The sequence below is a fragment of the Rattus norvegicus genome, chromosome 10 (genome assembly GCF_036323735.1).
Source record: "Rattus norvegicus strain BN/NHsdMcwi chromosome 10, GRCr8, whole genome shotgun sequence".
NCBI lineage: Eukaryota > Metazoa > Chordata > Mammalia > Rodentia > Muridae > Rattus > Rattus norvegicus.
Genome location: NC_086028.1, coordinates 82155059 through 82176585, shown reverse-complemented (window position 1 = coordinate 82176585; position 21527 = coordinate 82155059). Strand labels below are relative to the sequence as shown.

At 44.8% G+C, this 21527-nt stretch overlaps 1 protein-coding gene across 7 annotated transcripts in view; it reads right to left on the bottom strand.

The window, feature by feature from the left end:
- Positions 1-21527, bottom strand: part of Skap1 (src kinase associated phosphoprotein 1) — a 307146-nt gene that overhangs the window by 52521 nt on the left and 233098 nt on the right. For 5 of the 7 annotated variants that reach the window (XM_017597053.3, NM_173311.2, XM_039085325.2 and 2 more), the window contains one exon: positions 408-485. In XM_017597053.3, the coding sequence (XP_017452542.1) occupies positions 408-485 (78 nt within the window). Of the gene's footprint in view, positions 1-407; positions 486-6603; positions 6774-21527 lie in introns of those variants that run through there. The other 2 variants (XM_063268504.1, XM_039085327.2) reach the window with 2 other exon arrangements.

The window sequence follows — 21527 nt, the reverse complement described above, 5'->3', positions numbered from 1 at the left end:
CTTCCTTCTGCTACATTTTGATTCTTTATAGGAACACATTGAGAGATGAGGCCAGGGATACCATCCATCCATCCATCCATCCATCCATCCATCCATCCATCTATCTCACACAGATCCACCTGTCTTTGCTTCCAGAGTGCTAGGATTAGAGGTGTCTGCCACCCAAAATGGCCAGAACCAATTCCAGTGAAGCCCACGGTTTGCTGAAGATTTGAGCTTTCTCTCTTTGGTTGACATACACTAATACCACTTCCTTCCTATCCTGGCTTTTGCCTTATATGGATCCAGCACAGTACTGGGCCCCAGGAAGACATCCTATCCTCTAGCAATATCTCTTCCTGTCTTCTCTCCTTCCCTCCCTCCCTCTTCTCCTGAGATGTTCTGCTTTTCACAGGTCTGATGAATACCTTTGCTTTTCTTCTCCAGGTATCCTTGTTTGATGACGTTATCCAGCTCTTGAGCCCCTCTGATGATGTCGTCTATTCCTAAAAGGAACAGCAGTAAAATGCTTTGTTTAAACCTGATAGAATTTCCATTTAAGCTACTTTATTTAGATTAGTCACATTAATGATGGAGTACAGAAGGGTAATTGTTTAAATGCAGCACAGAATACAACATTTTCTATATGATTAGGGGAAAAAGTTAATTTTCTTCCTAATTATATCTAATGCTAATATTGCTTAAAATGACTAAACATACATTAACTTGCGGCAAGAGGACGTAGCCTAAATGTGTACTGATTGGCCAAAAAGGACCCCGGGGAATTGGGAATTTGCGGTGGATATAAGCTGTAAATTGAGTAATCCACGCTGAGATAATCAAAAGTCGGATGAAGAGCAGGGAGGACAAGCTTCAGCGAGTGATACACGCCACGGTGCGTGCAGTCATTTCAAAAGGGACGATAAACACACACCCACCTGCGGGCTTCGTTGCAGCTGTCAGTGTATATTTGCGTTTGTGTGCATGAGGGTCTTAGGGTGGGAGTGTGTGTGTGTGTGTGTGTGTGTGTGTGTGTGTGTGTGTTCCTCTGTCCTTTGCTCTATACCCCATTTTTTGAGGCAGAGTCTCTTATTAAACCTGGAGCTCAGCTCAAGGCTATGCTGGTGAATTCTGGGGAATCTGTGTCCATACCCCAGAGCTGGGCTAATAGACTAGTATACCTTGTCCAGATTTTATGTAGGAGCTAGGGGCCCACACTCTGGTCCTCATGTGCACACAGAAAGCACTTAACCTACTGAGAAAACCACCACAGCCTGTTTCATTTGGACGGCTACTTTGGGGAATGTAAATATTGTGAAGTTCACGAAGATCGGTTATGAAAGGTGAATTTGGCAATAGCCACCAGATCTCAGGTTTTTCTTTTTCTTTTTTAAAGATTTATTTATTATATAAAACAAGTACACTATTGCTGCCTTCAGACACACCAGAAGAGGGCATCAGATCTCATTACAAATGGTTGTGAGCCACCATGTGGTTGCTGGGAATTGAACTCAGGACCTCTGGAAGAACAGTCAGTGTTCTTAACCACTGAGCCATCTCTCCAACCCAGATTTTTCAAAGAATGGGCCATGTGTGTGTCTAAGAACGTGTGTGTGTGTGTGTGTGTGTGTGTGTGTGTGTGTGTGTTTCTAAGAATCGTAGAAACTTTAGCAAAGAAAAAAAAAAAAAGGAGACCTTGGGGCTGACATCAACCTTTAACTGCAGGACAGTGACATTCTTGGCTTTTAATAGTTTCCTTAGGTACAAATTTATTGAGACGCCAAACTCCTAATTCATCTTCCTGCCTGGGGCTTATACACTTGCTTCACAGAAAGGAGGGGCAAAAGATTAAGGAGAGAAGTTACTTCTCAATAATAAAACAAAAGAGAACAGCAGTTCCAGCTGCCCTGGTCCTGTAATCCTCCTGTCTTCACACCCTGAACGTTGAGGTTATACACATGAACCACTGCGACTAGCTCCCCTAAAGTCCAGAAAACCGTAACTCAGCATGGCCCTCCTCTCTCCCTCCTCTCCTGTCTCCTGCCTTCTCCTTTCTTCTCTGGCGTATGTTCTACCACTAAGCCACAACCCCAGCCCAACTTCACATTTCTTGAAACATGTTTAAAGTTACATTTATTTTATCATGTGTCTATGTGTGCACGTGCATGTGTGTGTGTGTGTGTGTGTGTGCATGCATGTGTGTGTGCAGCATGCATATGTGTATGTGTGTGTTTAGTCAGTTCTCTCCTACCACATGGGGTTCTGGGGATTGAACTCAGGTTGTCAGACTCTGCAAGTGCCTTTCTCTGAAGTGCTATCACTGATCTCAACTTTACCTTTCTGACTTAGGACCAATGGAGAAGAGAGGGTAACAGACACTTACTATTCATATTTTAGTTCTTTGACCCGAATATTTTACTTCAAAATTTATAGACCAAACAATTCAAAACACATTGTCTACATTTGTACAATTTTCAAAGAATAAATAAAAATACTACTTCTTAAAAGGTTATGATGATACCATGCAAACTCCGGAAGGAGAGAGTCAACCGGCAGCCCTATCTGGCTCTCAGGCCTACGAACCACACTGAGGACCAGTGCGGCCTTATAAGTGCAACACTGGCACATTGCCCTGGCAGTAACCAGAGGTTTTCAACATCTGTTCAACTATGAACTCATTCCCAGTACTAGAGCTAACTACTCAGTACTGGTAAAGCCATGCTTATTGGAGGAGAATTTACAACTTCTAATTCACTAAACCAACACAACCCCTAATGACAGTCTCTAAGTATTTGTCCTTATGCCACAGATAAGTGGAGTCTTTACTCCTTAGTCAGGAAATGTTTCTTTGCAACAGGCAGAGATCACTACAGAAAAGCACAGTTGTTGAGGTTTGGTCTGTTGCTATGTAGTGTAATGCTAAATACACCTCCACCCCAGGCCTGGTTGCCTCCAGGGAGGAGATAATCTGCACAAACACAAAGTAAAGCCATGTGACCTTGCTCCTCCTCTTAAAACTCTTGGTGAAATAAAGATTCAGACAGTCTATTGCTGGGCAGAAGAGAGGTAAGTGGGGTTTCGGTTCACAGGCTTGGAGTCTGAGAAGAGACCACAGGGAAATAGAGAAGTAGGTAGAAAGAAGATGCCTCGGGGTAGGTGAGTCCTGAAAACATGGCCATGAGGGCTGACCAACTGGAGTTAAGAGCGGCCCAGGCGGATCATGGTAAGATATGAGTCAGGGTTATGGATAGGGAAGTAGAGATAACAGTTTAGAGGATAGATGTCTGCCTGGCTCTAGCACATTAAAGGCTTATAAATATAAAAGTTGTGTGGTCTTTTATCTAGGAACGGAATGATTAAACGTGGGGTAGAAACCCCCGACTGAGATTAAATATCTGACACAACACACCACCAGTAAAAATTTAGAGCTGTGCAGCCCAGCCCCAGTGGCTACATCTACAAAACACTTCTGTGCCTGAAATTTAGGAGACATTGCAGAAGAAGGGGCGGAAATTTTTTAAGAGTCAGAGGAACAAACACAGAATCAGCAAAGAGGAGGCCATGCGCTGGTTCCAGCAGAAGTATGATGGCATCATCCTTCCTGGCAAATAAACTTTATCCAAAGGCCAATAAAGTTTTCTCAGAAATGCAAAAAAAAAAAAAAAAAAAAGAGTCAGAGGAACAAGGACTTCGAGGTGAGATTGTGTCTCCTAGTAATGTCAGATGCTGAACATGTAAAGTCTCGCCCAAATGTGAGCTGAAGAAGTGACACTGAAGCTAAACCAGACAGGGAAAGGTCCACGAGGCCTCTGCTTTATACAAAGAACTTTAGGGAACTGGGGGACGTCAGGAGTGTAAGGAGTAACCTTCCCTAGGGAAGAGAACATCGATTGGTTGTCCAGTGCCAACTGTCAGCTCTGAAAACATACACACAAATACATTATACGGACTGAACAGGTTACATTTAAGATTACATATGTATAGACATACGTGCATGTAATCACAGTTAGTGAAGAAAGAGGCCATGAATGTGAAAGAGAGCAGGGATGGGTATGTGGGAGGGTTTGGAGGCTGGAAAAGGAATGGAGAAATATCATAATTGTATTATAATCAAAGAAATGTTACTTCTCCAGACAGTGTTGGTGCACGCCTTTAATCTGAGCACTCTAGGGGCAGAGGCAGGTGGATCTCTGAGTTGGAGGCCAGTCTGGTCTACAGAGCGAGGTGTAGGACAGCCAGGGTTACACAGGGAAATGTTGTCTTAAAAGAAAAAACAAACCCTTGCTTAAAAAAACAAAACAATGGGTTGGGGATTTAGCTCAGTGGTAGAGTGCTTGCCTAGCAAGCGCAAGGCCCTGGGTTCGGTCCCCAGCTCTGAAAAAAAGAAAAGAAAAGAAAAAAAACCCCAAAACAAAACCCACCAAACAAAGTTATTTTTTAAAAAGTTATGAAAAAAAGGCAATCCAGGCAAGCATGACTTTAATCTTAGCACTTAGGGGGCATTAGCAGGTGAATTCTGTGAGTTCAAGGTTATCATGTTCTACCTAGCAAGTTTGAGGCCAGCCAGGGTTACATAGTGTGATCTGTCTCAATAAAATAAAACAAAATAATCCCAAGCCCCAAACTCCAAACAACAACAACAACAGTCAGCCAACCAACCAATCAACCAAAACCCAACAACAAATAAAACACAAACACAAACACAAACAAACGACCCTGCCCCTCAACTCCCAGCACCTACTTTAGGCAGCTCCAAGTCCCTTGTAACTCCAGCTCCAAGGGTTGACGCCATTTTCAGCTTCTGTGGGTATTCACACCCATACACCTCCCCCGCCCCAACACACATGCACGTAATTAAAACAAATCTCCAAAAAATCCCAAAAAACAATCAAACCAAACACGCACTTCAAAATAAGGTACGACCATAAATGAATCAAGTGGGCACCCGTGTGTATCTTTGAACATAAGGGTGAATGAATTTTTCCTGCCAATCAGTCACTTTTATACCGCTCAGTAGCCGACATCGCTTCAGCAGTGGCCATGAAGCATCACTTTTCTCAGTGCCTTATTTGCTTCTTTGTTTAAACAAATAAAATAAAGTATTTTGAGCTAGAACTACAGGTCAGTAGAAACGTCCTTGCTTTGTCTAGAATGTGAGTCCCTGAGTTCAATTCCCAGTACACCTCAAACACTCAAACACACACACACACACACACACACACACACACACCCCACAACTAAGATTGCCATTTTACTTCTAAGCAGTTTCAGGCCTAGATTTTATAACATTGATCACAGAGCCCGATGCTGTGTGGTTGAAGGTATGCCCTGCTTTTACTTGGTTCCCAGCACTTGCATGGTGTCTCACAGACTGCAACTTTTGTCCCTCATCTAAATTTTGAAGACAGCAGGACCTTATGGGCTGGATGTACATACACGAATGCAAGCACTCATACACATAAAAATACAAATCTTGGTACTAGAGAGATGGTTCAGTGGTTAAGAGCACTGGCTCCTTTTCCAGAGGACCTGGGTTAAATTCCCACCCACATGGCAGATCCAGTTCTAAAGTGATCTGATAGCCTCATACAGATATACATGCAGGCAAAATACCAATGCATGTGAAATAAAAATAAACGAGTTAAAAAAAACCCTTAAAACACACACACACACACACACACACACACACACACACACACACACATACACACACAGAGAGGCACGAGCGCACACCATGCACAAAAGCATAGATCAGAGAGGTCAGAGAGATGGCAAGTGCTGCTCTTTTGCTTCCCAGAACCCATGCTCAGTAGCCTTCAACTGCCTGTAACTTCAGATCCAGGGAGGATTTGATGCCTCTGGCCTTCACAGGTAACTGCACTCACGTGTACACATGCGCATCATACCCAAGTGCACATGTCATGAACACACGCCCCCTAAAAAAAACAGTAAAGCAGGAGTCTTCGTTTGACTTTATGTGATTGCTTTTTGTTTGTTTTTATCCAATCATCTTCTTGCTAACTTCCCTGCACATAGAATCTTATCTTTTCTTTCCGCCTCCTCCCCAAGCCCCGCCCACTCCCCCTTAGTCCCTCCCTCTCTGCGCCTCTTTTGGTTTCTGAGACAGGATCTCACCATGTTGCCCTGGCTGGTCTGGAACTTGAAGTATGGCATACCAGGCTGGCCACGCCCAGCAGCTGTTTTCATTTGTGGGTTTTTTACGGTGAGTAAACTCTGTGTTTGGCATAAATTCTTTCAGATGGGGCTTGGGGTACATGTCTGAGATGAACCCCAACAAATGGGAGTTCATTTTTAAAGTTTTTCTGTTTTTACTCCCACCAGTCTGAAATTCTAGCTCCCCTGAAAACACCGAGAACCAGTGGTGATCCTTTTTTTTTTTTTTTTTTTAAATTTTTTTTTATTAACTTGAGTATTTCTTATATACATTTCGAGTTTTATTCCCTTTCCCGGTTTCCGGGCAAACATCCCCCTCCCCCCTCTCCTTCCTTATGGGTGTTCCCCTCCCAACCCTCCCCCCATTGCCGCCCTCCCCCCACCAGTCTAGTTCACTGGGGGTTCAGTCTTAGCAGGACCCAGGGCTTCCCCTTCCACTGGTGCTCTTACTAGGATATTCATTGCTACCTATGGGGTCAGAGTCCAGAGTCAGTCCATGTATAGTCTTTAGGTAGTGGCTTAGTCCCTGGAGTGGTGATCCTTTTGCAGTTGGTAGTCATGTGAGCCTTCTATGGTGGGAGGTCACATGACCACGACCAGCAGGCGGGGTCACGTGATCACCATACAGGCGGGGACCACGTGATCGCTCTGCGTGTGGGGGTCATGTGATCGCCCTGCAGGTGGGGACCACATGGTCGCTCTGCCGGTGGGGGTCACGTGATCGCCCTGCAGGTGGGAGGTCGAGTGAGGTGAGGAACAAGTACAGGGAAAGCGGTCTGAAGAAGGTTCTTCTCTGAAACACCGTTCAAAAAATTGCTCCTGGAGGCCTCAAATTCAAATGAAAGGCACAGGGACCAAGAGAGATGGGATTCCCCAAGCTATCTCTCTCCACAAGTTTCTTCTTTTTAAAGGTCTTGCTAAATGTAGAGAGTTTCTTGCTAAAAGTCTGAATCATAAAAGACATGTTAAGAGTCTTATTGGAATTCAAACCTTTTTTTAAATGCAAATCTAAATGCCATTTTTGTGGAACATTTATAATTATGAAAATGGAAAGACATCGCCTTGTGTGCGGGGAGAGTCTGTGCGTATGAATATTACATTAATGTACCCACACCAGCTCACTGATCCTGCCGGCAGGAGCATAAAAAATGCTTGAGTGAAACTTTTATTTAGATGCTAAGACTCCGGGCCCCAGCGGGGTGACAGAGACAGCCCCTGTGAGTTGCCATCACAGACAGAGCTTGAATTGAATTACCCAGGGGGGAGGAAGTAGTGACGAGCACGCTTCGCTTATTTAATTTCATTTACTTTCAGTACATTATCAGCATGAGGCTTTTCTCTCCCCACCAAGTGAAACCCAAGACCACCACCACCAGGAAAACAAAGGCTGGATGCACAGAGACGTCTAAACTCCTGAGTCTCTAGTTCTAGGCCTGCGGGGATGGTGCCCTCCCCACCTCCTCTTCCCCAGAGTCTGAACTCAGCTTGCTAAAATCTGGGCACTGAATTTCCCACTTGGTTCTTCCCCAACAAGATCCCGACGAGCAATCTGGCCTGGGGATGGTTTTTATACACTGTGCTTTTGTATGTAAACAGTTAGACGCATTATGTTGCTTTCTTACACATTGGAGGGGTTTTTTTTTTTTGTATTTGTGAAATATCTCACGTAAGTTTCCCTGATGCACCGTGGGGGGAAAATGGGATTTTAGAAGAAATTAAAAATGCTCATGAAAAAAAAAATAGATAACCAAGCACAATCAGTCTCTGACGGACTAGACAGGCACTGCTGTGCTGTGAGTTCCCTGTTAGTTGTTTTCCTTGAAGGGCTGGAGCACGTCAGCTCGCTGACCGTCGGCTGAATCTATGCAAGAAAGATGGGAGCCATTCTGTTGCTTTCACTGTCTCCTATTTTGGTGACCTTCAGGGTCTTGACTAAATCGTGGCAGTTGAAGAAGGCTTATGGGTAGGCACAGTATGGGAGGTGAGGCAGGAGACTTCTACAACTGAGTCCCCCCCCTCCCCCTCCCGTCCAACAAATGGCTCCGGACCTTATAGAGAGTATGTAGATGTTTTCCAGGATGCTGGGAAGATAGGGAGCAACCATAACTGTGCAAGCCAAAAACCATAGATAAAATTGTAAAAAGAGACACTTTCTTTGTCTGTTACTTGAATAGAAGTTACCACCATCACAAGGAAAAGAGACCTAGAAACTGTCTCAATTTACTAGGGACAAATGGTCCTCTCGTATCAACCTGCGCATGTATCACGTTCTATCAGCACAAAGCAGAATTGCATTAATGTCATAATCTCTCACCGCGACTACACTTAACCGAATCTCTTTGAGCAACCCACATAAGGGGAAAGATTCACTTAGCTAAAGGATGTTTGGCCATAAAGATAAGATCAACGGAGGAGTGTTTTACTCAGAAGTGATGGCTGCCCAACTCCCAGGACAAATGAAGATTAAAGAAATTCTCAGACATCCTTCTCTCTTCATCCCGATCCTTTAAACCCTCACATTCCACCCGGAAACCAACCCTGCCATAGACAAAAAAATGACAGGGCAGGACTCCGTCTCTCAGCGCTAAACGTGGCTCTTCAGTCAGCTCCTCGTGGCAACAACAATGAGGACCCTTTGGAGTGTGATACATTTCCATAAAGCAGTCAATAAAGCAGACATGGGAGCTTATGTGTGTCACGGCCTATTTAACCAGCTGTGTTCTAGCCCACTGAGAAAAGAGAATTGGAGAAGTCAGCTGGTAACACACAGCACAAGGCTAATGGCACAGGAGGCCACCTGATCCCCCTACGAAAACGGTGCAGCCCTTGTAGAACAAATCAGGTGCCTGCTAACTCCTACCACAGCTTTGGTCTCTCCTGCTAACTCGACCTGAGAAGACCAAGAGTTTTGAAAAAAAAAAGCATTTTTTTTACTCCCTGCTTAGTTTCCTCCCAACTTGTTATTGACGTCTCTTACCATTCTTCTTCCTTTTAATTCAAGTTCAGCTGCCTTGAGAAGAAGCCAAATCCACTCAACCCTAAAGCTACAGGGTGGTGGGTGGCGGAGTGGTTTTCAGGTAAGGGGGAATCTGGCAGGAGGAGGCTGGAGATCTGGTGTTTGAAGACTGGGAATGGTCAGGTTGCCTCTTCATTCCAAGTCACTAACTGAAGGCATCTGTCTGTCTGCTGAGCTGTGCAAAGCCACAATTTCCTTTAAAAATATTAAACTAAAATCTATGTGTGTGTGTATGTGTGTGTGTGTGTGTGTGTGTGTGTGTGTAAATGTACACATACACACTCGAACACACACGTAGTGGCCAGCAGAGGGTACTAGACCCCTGGACATGGAGTTACAGGCAAGAGTGAGCTGCTGGGAACTACACACAGGTCCTCTGGATGAAGAGCCAATGCTTCATGGAGCCATTTCTCCAGCCCCCGTTGCCTTCTTTAGTAAGACCAGTTCTACTTGTCCTTAGTCTCTTGTGTTTCTGGGTTAACTTTCCCACTCATTCTCAAGTTTTGGGAACAAGCCGATGGTAGCCTGTCTGTGGTGTCTTCAGGGACTGTGCATCTTCTGATGCAGAGAGGTGGCTCTCAGGGGTACGCTCACGTAATGTTTTACCTTCTGTGCTCCCACAGCTAGGCACTTGGACTTGCACTCAGCCCATCACACTTTTCTGTCATTGTGCTCTGCTCATTAAGAGATTTAGATAAATACATGAAAGCTGAAAAAGTCTAAATCATTATCAATCAACTTAGGCTGTAAAGGGGTCAAAGACAGAGAAACCACTTTTTTTTTTTGGTTCTTTTTTTCGGAGCTGGGGATCGAACCCAGGGCCTTGCGCTTCCGAGGCAAGCGCTCTACCACTGAGCTAAATCCCCAGCCCAGAGAAACCACTTGACGGACAGCTTTAAGCTGAATGAATGTGTTATGTGTTTGTGGAGAAAAAGCACAGTGCTGACGAAAGGCTGGGGGTGAACACAGGACAAATGTCTAAGGGTTTTCTTGCCGAGAAGAGATACCATGACCATGGCAACTCTAATAAAGGAAAAGATTTCACTGGGTCTGGCTTACAGTTCAGAGGTTTAGTCCATTATCATCATGGTGGGGAAGCATGGCGGCACAGAAGCGGACATGGAGCTGGAGAAGGAACTGAGGACTCTACATCTTATCTAAGTGTGACAGAGTGAAGACTGTCACACTAGTCCCAGCTTGAGCAAATAAGACCTCAAAGCCCTGCCTCCATAGTGACACACTTCCTCTAACAAGACCACACCTCCTAATAGTGCTACTCCTTATGGGCTAAGCATTCAAACACCTGAGTCTATGGGGGCCATTCCTATTCAAACCACTGTAACAGCCAATTAAGTTCATCTCCACTGCAGAAAAAGCCAAGCAAGGCATTGCATTTAGACACAGCAGTGAAATGAAAAATTCAGGATTTTTTTTTTGAGACACAGTCTTGTGATAAAGGGAAAGCTGACCTAGTCCTTGTGATCCTCCTGCCTCAGCCTTCTGAATGCTGAGAATAGAGGTGTGTGTCACCATGAACCCTTAAGGTCCTGTATTTCTTATTTACTCATACTCTGATGATCCGTAAGGTCGTTTTGCTTTCTAGTTGTGTGTAATCCGATAAGTCGAGAGACATAGGGAAGAAAACATGTCTCAGATCCAGTAACAGGGCACACAAACCAAGCTTTGAGGGATATTATTAGAGGAAGCAACATGGAGTGCTCAAAAAAGCTGTATGTGGTCACGAAGGTCTGGAAGTTTTCTTGCTGGCTGTAAGAGCCATCTGCAGAAGGACATCTCATTACAGCAGAGGAACATGCTAGGGTCGTGGGCACAGTTTACTCTTGGAAAAGCTTTTAGTTTTAAAAAGATCATTGAGCCAAACATATACATTGAGTTCCGATCTGCAGAGCCTTCTACCAACAGTGAGAAGACCCGAGGTGCTCTGCAGAAGTGATGAATATTCACAGGGTGGAGAACTTTCTTAAGGAGAAACACAGAAGAGATCTGTAGTCTCTGGAGAGGTCCTTCTCTCACACCTTAGGACAGAGGCCTTCTACCTCTGGGTGTGGTAACCTCGATATACCAAGGCTGACAGGCAGTAGTCAGCTTCATCCAGCAGGTGCAAATGGTTCATCTTTTTTTTTTAAGAAAGCTTTTTAAAAAGATTTATTTTATGTAAGTACACTGTCAAAGTTTTCAGACGCACGGGAAAAGGGCATCAATCAGATCTCATTACAGAGGGTTGTGAGCCACCATGTGGTTGCTGGGATTTGAACTCAGGACCTCTGGAAGAGCAGTCAGTGCTCTTAACCCCTGAGCCATCTCTCCAGCCCTCTCCAGCTCACAAGGAGTTCATCTTAAAGAATGGGTAACTTAATATAACTGCTGCTTGTCATTCACGGTATCCTGACGCACTCTGATTAGTTGAAAGGCATGGATTCTGAATCATTTTAGGATAAGAACAGATTTAGAGTTTCTCTAGGATGATGTGACTCATTTGCATTCTGATCTGCTTTCTAAGGAGAGTCAATTAAAGGGAGCCATGATTTATCTCAGTTATGCTGCAGTCTGTAGTCACTAAACAAATCTGTGCTTTCATAATTGATGCTGTCAAAGATCTCCAAAGCACTTTATTTCCTTGGGGAAAAAAATGGGTTCCCTCAGAACTGCAGTTGATCCATGGAAGAGAGTTGAATATGTGGATGTCAGTAGACATGCGTTATGGCCGCAGGATCCACACCATCTAGACCAAGAATGCTCTGGTGTCTGTAATGCAGTTTGTGTTATGGTTTGACTTTGAAATTGTCTTGTGGGTTCGTACACTTGACTTCCAGATGGTGGCGCTGTTGGGGGGAGATTGTGGAACCTTTAGAAAAGGGGGTCTGGATGGCCAATCTAGGTCTCCAGGGTGGGCCTTTGGGAGTGGTAGCCCAACTCTGTTTTTGGCTTGGTTTCCTCTTCTTCCTCTACCTGGTTGAATACTCCCACTACCATGAACTCGGCCATGCCTTCCCTGCTACAATGTTCTTAAGTTTCTGAGACTGTGAGCCCAAGTAAGCTTTACTCCCTTAAATTCTTCTGTTTGGTATCCTAGCTGTAAGGAAGTAACTGTTAGTGATGGAATCGCATGACCTGAAGTCTCTCTAGTAGTCAAGCCCCAGTAAGTGGCAACAGTGTAAAGTAGGGGTCCTGCAATCCTCCAGATGCCTTGTCATTCTAAGAAGGAGGAAGAGGGGAGTTAGGAATGTCTGGTTGGCTTTTCACAAATCTTTTTTTTTTTTTTTTTTTGGTTCTTTTTTTCGGAGCTGGGGACCGAACCCAGGGCCTTGCGCTTCCTAGGTAAGCGCTCTACCACTGAGCTAAATCCCCAGCCCCGGCTTTTCACAAATCTTGTAGTATATTTTCACCTCATCCTGAGGCTAGGCACCATCATGTACACATCACTGTAGAGCATCTCTCTCTCTCTCTCTCTCTCCATCCATCTATCCATCCATCATCTGCCTATCTATCCATTCATCTATCTATCTATCTATCCATCCATCATCTGTCCACCCAGCTATCTATCTATCCATCCATCCATCATCCATCTGTCTGTCTGCCTATCTATCCATTCATCATCTGTCTGTCTGTCTATCCATCCATCATCTGTCCACCCAGCTATCTATCTATCCATCCACCCATCATCCGTCTGTCCGTCTATCTATCTATCTATCTATCTATCTATCTATCTATCTATCTATCTATCTTTTTTTTTTTTGGTTCTTTTTTTCGGAGCTGGGGACCGAACCCAGGGCCTTGCGCTTCCTAGGTAAGCGCTCTACCACTGAGCTAAATCCCCAGCCCCTCTATCTATCTTTTGAGACAGGTTTCTTTATGTAGCCTTGGCTGTCCTGGAAATCACTTTGTAGACCAGGCTGGCCTCGAATCCATGAAGCTCTGCCTGCCTCTGCCTCTTGATGCTGTGTCTAAAGGTGTGTACCACAACTGCACTTGAGAACATATCTTTAATAAGAGATGACAAAATTTCATTTCTAAACACATTTCTATACTCCACAACTGAACTGTGAGAACAGGGAGTATTGGTATACACCTCCTTGGTAGAGCATGTGCTTGACAGGCGTGATACCTTGGGTTCGAGTCCCAGCACAAAACCTGTAAAATCCTCCATAACAACATCATCAACCACACCACCACCACCACCACCACCACCACCACCACCAAACACAAACAGCCAACCAAACGCAAAGGCAAAACCCCACAAAGGCAGAAAAGGAAACATAAAGAAAAGTGTTTTACCCAGGTCTACTGTTACTTCCTCAGGCTGGCCCTGAACTTGAGATCCTCCTGCTCCTTCTGATCGAGTGCTGGGATCACAGGCACGCACTGCTTCTTCTGGCTCTGAACTCCCCACTTAACCAGCCCACTTCCTGTTTAACACATCATGGCCAGAAGTCACCTAAAACTTGGATCTAGTCTAGTCAAGTCACATTCCTTATCTCAAGCCTTCCAGGATTCTCCGTTGCCTACGAAATGCAAACAGCTCCGCTCACAAATTCCACACAGCACTCGGCTGTATACAGCCCACCCGCTTCATCTCTGAACCTTTCACTGCCCAGCACTTTGAGTCTGATGAATAACAATTTCCACCTTCAGGCGTGAGCCGAGCCTTTGATTATACTGCTTTGGCTGTTTGGCATTTTCCTTCTCTGCTCCCATTTTCTAAAGATCCAACTCAAATGTAAGCCTGAACACCTTCCTCCGTTTTCTCCATGCAGGGTCATGCGTCTATTCCGGCTCTAATATCATTTTCTGTAGTGAGGTTTTATATGACAGTCTAGGCTTCCAGGGACTACAAACTTCACTGGGACATTCTCTGTGATTACATTTTTTTGCTTAGTTTTATGTGAGACCTGAGTTACACACGGAGTCTGTCATAGGTCTTGAACAGGATACAGAAAAGGTATGTGCTATTCCTGGGAGGAAGAATATAGCTGTAGGCCAAGACAGCAGGCACCAGAGAGGAGGGCGAACACAGATCTCTCATTCAAGGGAAGAGAGCTGACACTGTGCTGGGAAGGATGTGGATGAAGGGTTAGCACCTAGAGGAAAATGGGGCGGTGTAACCAAGAGTCCAGTGCTAAGGGAGGACTTGCTGGGGTTTTTGCGACAACTCTCTAGGTACGGAAGGGAAGGCTGTTGGAGGAGGAACTTGACCATGTACGTATTCCAGACTCATTGTAAGGTGTACTCTAGTTAGCTGTAAGACTAAGAAGGACCCTTCTCTAGAGCACACGCAGGAAACAGTGTTATTTAATTTCTTGAAGCCTGAAGAAAAGCTGCCAGCGGGAAATGTGGTCCCTTTGATAGAGGGCAGTGTAAGTCATTATTCACACACCTGTTTCTCTCCATATCCCCAGGGGTCTGGCATACACACAGTAGGATACATTTCTGCTAAAGTGAACTGAAACCCCTTCTTGTCCAAAGGGACTCTTGGTTCTAAGAAGACAATATGGGGTGAATATTTGGTAGATAAATCATTTTCAAGCTACAAGTAGTAATTTTTGTTCTGCTGTATATTTACTACTTTAATTTAGGGTTGATAATGTGAAACAGGAAAGTTAAAAAAAAAGGAAAAGAAAGGACACTTCTAAAGGGACAGAGAAGAAGTAGGGACAGAAGTCACAAAGAGCAGTGTATGGAGAATGATGGAAAGGCAGAGGGAATCTGGGGAAAAATATACAGACATTCAAAGGGCTTCAGGAGGAGAAAAGTGATGTTGTGTTTTGAGGCAGGGTTTCTCTGTGCAGCCCTGGCTGTCCTGAAACTTACTCTGTAGACCAGGCTGGCCTCGAACTCAGAGATCTGCCTGCCTCTGCCTCCCAAGTGCTGGGATCAAAGCATGTGCTACCACTGCCTGGTGTAGGTATATTTCTTTTATAAAAAGATTTTAAGGTGTGTGTGTGTGTGTGTGTGTGTGTGTGTGTGTGTGTGTGTGTGGTGTGTTTGTGTGTGTATGGTGTGTGTGTTTGTGTGTGTGTGTGTGTCTGTCTGTCTGTCTGGTTGTGGTTATGTGTGTGCGAGTACAGGTGTCCATGCAGGGCAGAGGCACCTGAGCTCTGAAGTTACAGGAGTCCATGAACACCTGACATGGGTGCTGGGAATCAAATTTGTGGGTCCCCCAAATGCAGTACCCACTCGACTACTGCGCCTTCTCTCCAGTCCCAGGAAGTCTATTTATGAGTTCTCTTTCAGGGCCCGACTGGGGTAGCAGAACTCTTCTCAGACATGGCCTGTCTTCAGGAAAGTACCACGGGATGGTATTCAGAGGAAACTAAAACTCAGTGAGGACAAATCCAAGGGTGGATAAGTTGACAGGTGAATGGATGATCAGTCTTGAGAAAATTGGTGTAATAGCTACTTCAGGGCTGGATGTTTCGAGTGGCCAAGGACCTGGCCTTTCATGATGTACCCTAATCTTGTTCTTTTACTTGTGCCCTGCGAAGCAGCTTTCCCTTTTCCTTTTCTTTGAACTCCCTCAGGTACATCCTGTGCACAAGCATTCTAGGTGAATGCCAGCACTCACAGTGTTGATGGTCGTCATCACGACACTGCTGGAGTATCTCTCCCTTTCAAAATAAAACCCTTCTAGCAAACAGGGTTTTGAATTCCGGGCCTTCCTGCTTCCCTGTAACTTTTTACAAAGGCAGACCTCAGCTAAGGCTGGAGGACCGTTCAATAGGTCCAGGGTGTGACAATTTACTAAATAAAGTGGCCAATCTAAAAAAAAATAAATAAAACCTTTCGAGAAGGAATCGAAGGACAATGATTTTTGCCTTCTCCACGTCTCTCCAGTGAAAGACACTCGGATATCTTCAGATCCTGGCATTGAGAAAACTTTTTAAAGCAAACAAAGCAGAAAATAAAGAAGAGTCAGGAACTAATTATCATGATTCTCTAGGGGGTATTTCAGGGTGGATGATCTAACGAGAGCTCTCACACCCCATCAGGAAAGGCTCCATGGGGAAGCAATGTTGTTTGCAATGGGTTTTGACCTGGTGTGTATCATCTCCTGGACCAAGGCTGCTCCTCAGCCAGACCTCACGGGCAGCCATCTTGAGGTTTTTTGGTGCAGTGGTACAGGTTCAGGGTCAGCTCTGAAGGTGAACCTTTAGGGAAAAAAGCATCTCCCTGTTTTTTAAACTTACAAATGGGAGACGTGAAACCTTTCTCGATTCCTCTGGCAAAGCTCACGGGAGTCCAAAGTTGAGCTCAGCCAGGAAAAAGAATCAGGAAGAAAGGATCAGTGTGATGTTTCTAGACCCCAAAGTTCCCAACTGAATCGCCCAATCTGTAATGGCAGAATAGAAAATGTGAAATCTCAAAGCCTGTTTGCTTAGCTCACTAGCTAAGGGCTTGAAATCAGCAAATTGGGCAGTGGGACCCAAAGGGGGAAAGCTCCAAACTTTAGGAACAAATACAGTTGGAAAGTTTTCACAGAGATGTGTCCTTTCCTTAGGATGGAAACCAGTGTTTCTCAACCTTCTTAATGTTGCGACTCTTTGATACATTTCCTCTCCCCAACCCTAAAATTACTTTTATTGCTACTTCATAACTGTAATTTGGCTACTGTTATAAATTGCAATGTAAATATTTGCATTCGCTGCTGATCTTTTGGGAGCTAAGATCCACGGGTTGAGAACCTATGATCCAAACAAAGTTCTGCCTTGTTCTGTTATGCAGCTAAGTCTGTCTGTCTGTCAGTCGTTCGTTCGTCTGTCTTTATTGCTTGTTTAGTAAGCAGTGAATCAAGATGAGGTGAAGCATCTTTTTGTCAGGCCGCGTGGGAGAGTGAACTAGCCTCCTCTCCCCACTGAACATTATGGACGTTACAGCAGGCACTCGACCTGCCCTGTTCTCTGGGACAGCATGATTTACAATGTGAAAAGGGAAACCTAAATCACTAAGCAATGAAAACATTAAAGTTAGTGCATGACATGTGAGGAATTTATTACCATTAACTCCAATAAACAGTTATAAAACACTTGTCCTTTCCTGTCTGTGAGCAGGGACACAGACCCTGAACTTCATTAAGCTCAACTTTCTTTCCTTCTTCACTAGACCAGTCATGTGTGTTTGAGGCAACCACCATTTATTGTTAAGTGGACTGGTTCATTTTCCAGGACCATGGGAAGCTGAAGGCACATCCATTTTGCTGCACGGCACTTGGTATAGACGAATGGAAGAACGAAGTTTAAAAGACATGCAGCTTGGTCTCGCTATATAAGTTTATTTAAAAACGCGTTAAAATGTATGTCTGACAAAGGCAGAGTGGCTCTTCCCAGCAGCCCGTCTCACAGGCAGGTCTGTAAGTAATAATGCCCGGCGAGGTGGGCGGCATATTAGATGCCAGCTCGTGTCAGGGGCATTTAGCTGAATAATTTTTCCCCTGCTATTGTTTGGTAGAGCACCTTAGAAATCTGAGATGGAAATCCATTTCCTTCCAACATTTTCTCTGTCACAGGGGCATACAGGTTTATTACCTGTATGGTTGTTCGGGAACAAAAGAGGCAGCACATATTGGATGGCCAAGGTAGATTGGTTCAGGAGTCATTTGTTTTGGCATGAAAAAAAAAACAAAAAAACTAAAGTGTCTTTCTGGAAAAGCCGGCTGTAATTGTGGAACTGCCTGGGTGTTACAAAGTTACAAAGCTGGCAGGAAAGACAGCACAGAATTCAGAGTTCCCTGTTCAGATAGTTACAATAGTCCTGGGATGATGATAGCCGTCCTTGACAGGTGGGTAACAATGTGGAGTTTGTGAGGTACCCCGGTCTTTGGCACCTTCTTGTTTCTGATGGGGACAGAGAGGCTTCCCTAACCCAGCTTCCAGCAGTTGAAACCCAAACACCATACATACAGTGGGAAAGAAAAACTCAAACATAAATCCATGTTTTTAAAAGCTCCAAAATACTTTTTTGCTGTGCTTTGTCACACAAACACTTGACTTAATGTAGAACGGTGTAGCCGTAGCTATAGCCTGAGGTTCACATGAAGAGCTGGGGGGTGGTGTGCTCACCTGTAATCTCAGCACTTGGAAGGCTGAGGCAGGAGAATTGCAAGTTTGAGGCCAGTCTGAACTACAGTGGTGAGACTTTGCCTTAGAAAAGTCAAGATGAAGAATGGTTCCAGTCTAGATTTCTCAATCTAAATTTCATGATTTTAAATTTATGAAAAATTATGGATGTGTCTATGTGGCTTTGTGTATGTGAAGGCAGTACCCACAGAGGCCAAAAGAGGGCACTGGATCCCCTGGAGCTGGGGTTACAGGGGTTGTGAGCCACACTGCACCTGGGTCTTGAGAACTGAACTAGTTCATGTTCTTAACTACTGAGCCATCTCTCCAGTCCCAAATGTCATTAAACAACACCACCACCGCCACCACCACCACCACCACAAAATCCTACCCTAACCTCTGCTTCTTGCTGTTGCCTATAGCTACCAATATGATACTGGTAAGTGACTCATCGAGCCCAGGAGTTAACCAGGGATTCAGCTTCTGAGACGGGACCAGAGATGTGGCAAAGATTCAGACTACCCCCTGCAGTAAGACTCAAACTGCCGAATTTCTCGTGGGCCAAGTGTGTAGCGCTCATGAAAGGAGAGGCCAGTGAGCCTCTGGCATAGGCTCTGCGGCCAATCCCAGTGACCACAGCATGGTTTCTGTGTGACAAACTGCTAAACTACAGCATGATTTAAGGAGCCGGAGACACCTCCAAGGGAAATCTTTCCGGATGTCATCTCACTCACTCTCGATTTTCCATAAGAGCACCCGGGAAGAACTCTGGTGCAGAGCCATCCTAGGTCCCCCAGCTAGCACAGGGCAAACAACCCAGACGCCCATTTTACAGATGGAGAAACTAATGCTCAGGTATCTAGGCGAGCCAGCTTGACTCATCCAAGGTAAGGCAGGCACTGATGTTGAAGGGAGAAGCAAAGTCAAGCTTTCTGACTCCAGTACACCAGCCATCCATCCCCCTAGTCTCCTAAAGATCCTTTTCTGATTCCAACACAGAAAGTTTGCTTCCTGAAAATCTCAGACCTTACGACATACAGTCCAGTGGAGAGTGAGAAGCCAAACTAAGTGTGGGCAAGTTCAGTAAACAACCTGTGCTCCAAACACTGAGGCTCCTGGCTTCCCTTTGCCTTGAGACTTCAAGATCCTTGGTAATCATGCAAATTATGCAAAATGGCAGCACTAGAAATTTAGTTGATTCTTTTGTGGGTGGGTGGGTGGGTGGGGGACCCAGCTCTAAGCAAAGGTGGCTGGGTGCCCCTGTTGTTCAAAGCTTTAGACTACAGGTGAAGGTCTATTAAACACGGGTTCCTGGGGTTGGGGATTTAGCTCAGTGGTAGAGCGCTTGCCTAGGAAGCGCAAGGCCCTGGGTTTGGTCCCCAGCTCCGGGAAAAAAAAGAACTAAAAAAAAAAAAAGTCATAAACACGGGTTCCTTCTCCCATGGGACAGGCGACTCAGTCTGAAATAGGAGCGGCTGTGTAAGATCACCAGACATCCATAGAGATGTTTCTAGTGCAAAAGGAAAGACTAAAATGTGCAACAAAACAAAAGAAAAAAAGAGGAAATGGTTAATTTAGGGTACAAAAAAGAGAATTTAAAAAGCAAACAAATAAGTCATCATTTCCAGAGGGAGGAAGAGAGACTCTAACCATTAAGAAGGATGCTTAATATGGAGCAATTAGAGACCAAGGAGAGACAGTTGGAAATTATGTTAATGGTGGCTAGAGTCAAAAACAAATACGTCAGTCAGTTGGAAGGCGAAGCTGAAGAAGTCTCATATTGGGCAAAGGAAAGGAAAACAGAACTGATTAAGTAAAACAGAAAACAGAGGGGAAGAAATACCAAAGAAACAGTAAGGCCTCTGAAAATGAAAGACAAAGATTTTTCAGTGAAAGAGACGTCCGTGAGTGAAGTTTCAGATCATAGCAGATAGGAGAGCGTGACACGAGCTCCTGAACCAGAGAGACAAACAGGCTACACACAAGAACCATTAACAAGAACAGCATGCCCAACACCACTGGAGGCTAGAGGCCAATGAAGACACTTTCCAAACTCTAGGAGAAAATTCCCATCAAGTATAAATGTGGAACCCAGAGGTTTCATACACACAGTCTCCAGACACTAAGGGAGCACACTGTGGAAGGAAGTTAGGCTGGATCCAGCCTCTAGGACTGAGGTAAGAGATCAAAGGAGGTGACCGAGTGATAGCAGGCAGCCTCCAGTGGGCAGGGCAGGGCTGTCTAAGGGACATAACTCCGAGAACAAAATGGAAACGAGAGATCATCTGATGTGTCTGACTGTAAAGAAAACGGGAAGGGGTTGGGGATTTAGCTCAGTGGTAGAGCGCTTGCCTAGGAAGCGCTGGGTTCGGTCCCCAGCTCCGAGAAAAAGAAAAGAAAAAAAAAGAAAGAAAACGGGAGGCAGGAGAATATTATGCTTCCATTACAAAGACTGGTGAGAATTATGGATAGAAACTTTGAAAAGTAGCCAAAGGAAAAGACCAAAGCACTTGTCAACGCCAGAAAAACCAGAAACAAACAAACAAGCAAATTAAAAAAAAATTTTTTTTTTTGAGACAAGGTCTCTCTGTGTAGCCCTGGCTGTACTGGAACTCGCTCTGTAGACCAGGCTGGCCTCCAACTTCAGAAGTCTTGAAACCAAACCAAGCCAATCAACTAACTGAAAGCCAATTCCGGTATCGTCATTCTGGGAAGACGAAGGGAAAAGAGAGGTTATGTGGGGGTGGGAGTGCTACATTCTCCTTTGCCATGTTTCAAAACTGTAGATAGCATCGGAATTTTTAAGAAAACAGCTGCATAATATCATCTAGAAATACAGAAGCTATGTAGCAGTATAGATGAAAAAAATGGAGGGAAGAATAGAAAGTCATTCCTTCAGAGGGGGAGGGGGCTCCAGGGCCGGGAGGGGGCTGCTTATGGTGTTATTTATTTATTAAAAAAAAAAAACCAAAAACATATATGGGGCAGGGCTGGAGAGATAGTTTAGCAGCTAAGAGAACTTGCTGTTCTCATGGAGGACCCAGGTTCGGTTCTCACCTGGCAGCTCTCAACCACCCGTCAGTCCCGTTCTAGGGCATGCGATGTCTTCTTCTGGCCTCTGCAGGCACTGCACATGCGTGGTGCACAGACACACACGCAGGTGAAAGGAAATGCACTTCCTACTGGGCCAGAAAGACGGCTAAGGAGGGTAAAGGTGTTTTTTTCCTCATTTGATGGCCTGAGATTGAGTCCCCGGGACCCACACACATGGTGAGGGGAGAGAACTG